The following is a 6,000-nucleotide window of genomic DNA, read 5'->3' as shown; positions in this document are numbered from 1 at the left end:
GTTTTATGGCAGGGGTGGGATGAATGTTTTACAATAGAAATATTGCAAATTTGTTGAATGTGGAAGCTGAGCAGGTAGAAGGAGAAATCCCCAATTATTCTGAGTGGTGTCAGAAATGGGGGAGATGCTGTGAAATGCTCACTTACTGAAAGTGGAGTTGAGAGGAGACGCGAATCAAGTCAGGGTGAGAGTATGAGGGATGAAGTCGGAGAAGCCCGTTCTTGTGGGAATAGCGGTGAGAGGAGATCCAGTCAAGCAACTCGAGGTCATCACTGGGATTGTACTTGAGGCTCTCGCTGTTAAGCTTCCCCTAAAATGGGGATGGAGAGGTCGAGAAAACGGGAAGAATGAGAGAGATTCATCAAATACAAGTGGCAGCCGGGCGACGATCGGCAGCCAAATTCTTTCGTACTTTCTGTTGTGGTTGGACAGTCCGATGATATTTGACGCTTGAGGGCGACGGTGGCATTTTGGCGACGCTCCCTGGCCGACCAGGCAGGAGTCGACGCTGCGCTTTCGCGGCAGCCGCATTACGTGCCCGAGAGACCGGGGCCGGCCGTGGGATCGGCTGCTCTTGCGATTGATCGGGCCCCGTGAAGGAGACCGACGAGAACGTGGTGGCAAAGCGTGGAGCCGAGGAACAGGCCGGCCTCCGAAAGCCGGTGAGTGAAATGGAAGGAAAAAATGTGGCAGCTTGGAAAGGGGAAGGAGCCCGAAGCGTGAACTCGCGGCGGGGCCGTGGCTCGGGCTCGGGCCCGGTCCGGGCCAGCAGGTTGCACTTGCTGACGAAGCCACGTCTCCGGGGCCCGCCGTCCAACACCCTCTCTCTCCGCCACCGGGCTGCGAACCCAACCGATCGATGTGCGGCCGCGGCGGACTCGGTCGGACCCGAGGCCTTTTGTGTCCGGGACGTCCGCCGACACGGTCACGACCTTCGGCCGGGCTCGGGCTCGGGTCGGGGGGGGGGGGGGAGGTGAGCGTTCGGGAAGGTTGGGCCTCGGCCTGCGCGGTTCTTCCAGTGTCACCTCGCGGCCCGGTTCGCCGATGGAAGCGATTCGAATTCACTCCGGACTTGGTTTTTAAATGGCGGCTGGGGCCTGGGAGGGAAGGGGATGCACGAATTCCACGTGAACCTTTAATTTTCCCCCCCCCCCAATAAGGACCCATCCATGATGCTAACATTTAGTTTGCTTTTTTTAATCAGGTTTGTTGGAGCTAAGGCGTGAATTGACGGCCACTTTCTTCTGCACCCGACCTTTTACCCCGAGAAGAAGAGTGGGACATTGGACATTGAGGCGGCCTCGGTATGGCCGATGTGGATCCCGATACGTTGCTGGAATGGCTGCAGATGGGCCAGGGCGACGAAAGGGACATGCAGCTGATCGCTTTGGAACAGCTGTGTATGCTCCTTCTCATGTCTGATAACGTGGATCGTTGTTTTGAAACGTAAGTCAAACTAATCTTGTGTCCCCAAACTTCAAAATTCCTTTCTTTGTTCACTGGTTGTCAAGTACGTCCACTTGAAGATGCTTCTGATCTGCAGCTCGGCGCCAAAGGAAATAATCCCAATGTTTTGAATTAAAAACAACAGTTGAACCTTTTCATTGTGCATGGTTTGATGGGACTCTAAGGAGCATTTGAGACAACATTGCCTGGAATTAAAAATATACCTGGGCTTTATTTAAAAAGTTGGAAGGATTTTGTGTAGGAACATTAAAACCACAGGCTGGCATTGTTTTGATTAAGTCTTCCTTGATATATTAGAATGTTACCCAATATAGACGTTTTTAAAGAAAATGCAGCTCTCAGTGATCTTGCTGTTGAACTGTGCTCATGCCACCTCAGTTTTCTTTGCGGTTGAACTGTGCTCATGCCACCTCAGTTTTCTTTGCGGTTGAACTGTGCTCATGCCACCTCAGTTTTCTTTGCGGTTGAACTGTGCTCATGCCACCTCAGTTTTCTTTGCGGTTGAACTGTGCTCATGCCACCTCAGTTTTCTTTGCGGTTGAACTGTGCTCATGCCACCTCAGTTTTCTTTGCTGATAACATGGATCGTTGTTTTGAAACGTAAGTCAAACTAATCTTGTGCTGTAGTTGTGTGTCCCCAAAGTTTATGCTTTCATAAACTGCATCCATCAGTCATCAGATTGAAAAGTTCTGTAAATGATTAACTTTGCCATTGCTTTCATTATTGCTGCCACTTCCTTTAGCCCATTGAGCAAAAGGACTTCTGAAAAGCATGAGCTCAGATCTGGCACAAAATGTGTGGTTTATCAAGGAACACTGATCCACTCCTTGATCTGCATACTTCAGGGCCTTGAGAGATTGGGAATATATCACCTATGTTGTTAAACAAGAAAGTCTGTAGATGCTAGGGTTGAGTGCAGTTTGCTAATGTGATACCTAACAAAAAAGGGCCCAGGCCCAAAAAGTTGAATACTCTTTACTTCTGGTGGATGGCGTGTGATCTTCTGAGTTTCTCCAGCACATTTGTTTATCACCTGTGAGGTTATAGCAAAATCATCTCATCTGCTGGAAGATTAGCAAACCAAATCAATATCCTCTTCCAGACCAACATCTTCAGCACTGTGATCCAAATTCCTTAGATTTAGATTCAATTTGTTGTCATGTAATAAAAAGTGTCATATGACATTAAATTGCTTTTGTCTGCTATAAAACAGATTTGTCATAGGCAGAAATTGCCTGAAGTGCCCTCTTACTGTCAGGGAAATAGAAGTAAAAGAGAGTTCACCCCTCCCCCTCCCAGAGTCACCGAGCGGCCGTGGATTCATCTCCAGTTCTCCTGCGCCACTGCAGCCACACAGAGTCCAGTCCAAACCATCAGCAACCCAAGCTCCAGTTTCGAACCTCTGATACCATTGGGAACTCTTCAATGCCCTTGGTTCAGATACCTGGTACCCCTTCACCCAAATTAGAGCCAGTCTCAAGCAGTCCACAGCTTGTTGTGAAGCCCTTGACTGCAGTATTCAGCCTAAGGGGTCCTTCAGCAGCAGAACCTGCCACTGGCCCGTTGCCATGGTCACCATCCCATTGGTCGTTTCCTCTGCTTCTCCTCAGATGTGGGGGGTGGTCTTCCCAGTTTCTGGTTCCCTGTACCAGTCCTCTGCTTCCCTGGAGCCTGCAACCCCTTGTGGCTTCTGCTGATCCTAGGCGCTGCTATCTGGGGTCCAGACACCCCTCCTCCCCCCCGTTGCAGGATTTTAAATAAAACTACTGTCTGCTCCTTTAATGGGCCGTTCAAAGGCTGTATGGAGCTGGTGGCAATCAAACTGGGCGGTTGGACCCCATGGAACTTGTCAGAAATAAAACTTCTCACACATGAGTCTCTTTAAAACTGATGACACGACAAGCTTTATTTACAAGTCTGCAGAGTTGGACTCAACTGGTTTCTCACCAGTTAAGCCCCGATACATACAGTGCATTGATTTTTATACCCTTATTGTTTGCCCTTCCCCTTCTTATTAATACTGTTTTAATTGGTTAGTATTGCAAAAGCATTCTAAGTATAACTGCATTTTTAATTATCACGTTCGTTACGTACGCTGTGAACTCTACATACACTAAATTCTGTTTCTCACCCTTCTTATCAATCTTTTGTCTCCTGCATGTCTCTCACTATGACCATGAAAAGATAGGTTTTAAAAAAACATATTCAGCAGACCCTTTTGTCCTTGGCTGCTAGTAAGCTCCCTGTCTGTTCTGGCTTCCCTGTTTATGATTAATCATCACATTTTAACTTAAGTCATTTTAACCTAAATTCTCTATATAACAATCCATCCCTTTCTCTCTTTAAAATGTGTTGAATATATATATAGATATGAATGTGGATTTTAACCTGGGGAAGAGAAACGTTTTATGATACATTAATCTCATGCTGAAGTAAAAGTCTTACAGGGTCTCCCAGTCCCCCTGGTTGCATAGCCTGTTGGACCATGGAAATCACCAGGCTGCATAGACAGGGAATAATACAGGGCAAAATAAGTAGGAGGAATAAAATACCTCCGATGACCCATAAGAAGGTACGCCACCAGGTTCCCCCAAACCATTTGTCCATCCAATTTAATTGTGCAAAAGGATGCCAGGTTTGAACCGGTACATGGGACAAAGTACGAATATTATCAGCGATTTTTCGAATGGCTTGGCCATTATCATCAATCTGTAAGCAGCAGTTAGTCAAATTAAGCTTTCCACATACACCTCCTTCCGTGGCTAGGAGATAGTCTAGGGCCAGACGGTTTTGATATATAGCAGAGCGCATTTGACCTTGCTGGGATGAAAGTAATTGCAGGGCTAGAGCTGTTTGATTTGTAACAATTAAAAGTTCCTGCAATTCTAGTTGCAAGATCAACAAAAAGGTTATCTCCCCCAACTGCGTGACCGAAACTTTCATGGTTATTTTGGATGGACTCGAACTAAGTCCGGCTGTCTTAAAGGGGCAGGCACTTTTGAGTGTGGAGTGGAATTTCTTATTGGAACAGTACGCTGGTGTATGCAAAACCAGAGTCCATCAGGGCATGGTGGGCCTGAGTCACCCTTCCAACTGTTAGGAGGGAAAGGAGTGGTATTAGGAATCTGTATATAATGACCCATATTATTTCCTTCTTTTTCCACACAAGGGGTATATGGATGTTGGGTGTTATTTTCTGCCCAGCATTTCTCAGGAACTGAGGTATGGGAAATAAAATTACCCTCCTTTCTTCCCCAAATGCGGTCCTGAAACAGGACCACTGTGTCTCTGCATTTCTTACATTTCACACCTGATAAAGACATAGGCAAACTAAGAAAAATCAAAGAACATAACAATAACATTGTGAATCAAGTCTTTCTGCGAAATCGCAAGGTAAGAGGTTTTTCTCCAGGAACACAAGTCCAATCTGAGTTCGTATCAGGGTCCTGAGGCGCCTCTACAGGTCCCTTAAATCTGGATGCGTGTGTCCACCCCTTCTCTCTTGTTCGTGCTGCTGCCTCTGTAGTTAAGAGAACTTGGTATGAACCTTCCCACTGGGGCTGGAGTTTTTCAGTTTTCCAGGTCTTGATGAGAATCCAGTCTCCTGGTTCCACCTTGTGTAAAGAAAAGTCTAGAGGCGGTGTTTGTGCCAATAGTCCTCTCTTTCGTAAATCTGTAAGAGAGTGTGATAGTGCCTGTAAATAGTTCCTAACAAATATATCCCCTTCCCCCAAGGTGGGACACCCCTCAACTGTACTCCAGAAGGGAAGCCCAAACATCATTTCATAAGGGGACAACCCTACATCTTTTCGTGGGGCAGTACGAATTCTCAATAAAGCCAGGGACAGACACTTTATCCAAGGCATTTTAGTTTCCACCATTAATTTTGTCAATTGCATTTTTAGGGTTCCATTCATACGTTCAACCCTCCCTGAGCTTTGTGGATGCCAAGGGGTATGCAATTTCCAAGAGACCTGTAGTGCATTACAAATCAATTGCTGGATTTTTGAACAAAAATGTGGACCCCTGTCTGAGTCTATAGAATCCATTATACCATATCTGGGGATTATCTGCTCTAGGAGGAGGCGAGCTACTGTAGAGGCTGTAGCATTTACTGTTGGGAAGGCTTCCACCCATCGGGTAAAGTGATCTATTACCACCAACAGATACTTCCATCTTTGGACTTGAGGTAACTCTGTGAAGTCGATCTGGATACTTTGAAAAGGGCGTATGGCTAATGGTTGACCTCCCATGGTCCCTGTACTCATTATCTTCTTATTAATTTTTGTGCATAGGTGACAGTTCTGCACCTCCTGTTGGGCCAAGGTGTAGATTCCCTTACACACATATTCTCGAAGCACTGTGTCACATAAGGCTTGGGTGCCCCAGTGGCTCTGATGATGCAGGTGTTTTAAAATATTGTGAGTTATTTCTTTATTTAGAACCATTCTTCCATCTGGTGTCTTCCATGTTCCATCAGGCAACTGGCTTGCGCCCAGCTGAGCCATGTCCTTTTCTTCCTTAGTAGTGAA

At 46.5% G+C, this 6,000-nt stretch overlaps 1 protein-coding gene across 7 annotated transcripts in view; it reads left to right on the top strand.

Moving 5' to 3' along the window:
- Positions 1-482: 482 nt before the first annotated feature.
- Positions 483-6,000, top strand: part of hectd1 (HECT domain containing 1) — a 111,530-nt gene continuing 106,012 nt past the window's right edge. For 4 of the 7 annotated variants that reach the window (XM_069916703.1, XM_069916706.1, XM_069916701.1 and 1 more), the window contains exons 1-2: positions 484-662; positions 1,205-1,446. In XM_069916703.1, the coding sequence (XP_069772804.1) occupies positions 1,307-1,446 (140 nt within the window). In that variant the 5' untranslated portion in view covers positions 484-662; positions 1,205-1,306. Of the gene's footprint in view, positions 663-1,204; positions 1,447-2,044; positions 2,068-6,000 lie in introns of those variants that run through there. The other 3 variants (XM_069916705.1, XM_069916704.1, XM_069916702.1) reach the window with 3 other exon arrangements.

Source organism: Narcine bancroftii, chromosome 2, assembly GCF_036971445.1.
Source record: "Narcine bancroftii isolate sNarBan1 chromosome 2, sNarBan1.hap1, whole genome shotgun sequence".
Lineage (NCBI taxonomy): Eukaryota > Metazoa > Chordata > Chondrichthyes > Torpediniformes > Narcinidae > Narcine > Narcine bancroftii.
The sequence above is the reverse complement of the archived record's forward strand: the minus strand, read 5'-3'. Positions and strand labels throughout refer to the sequence as shown.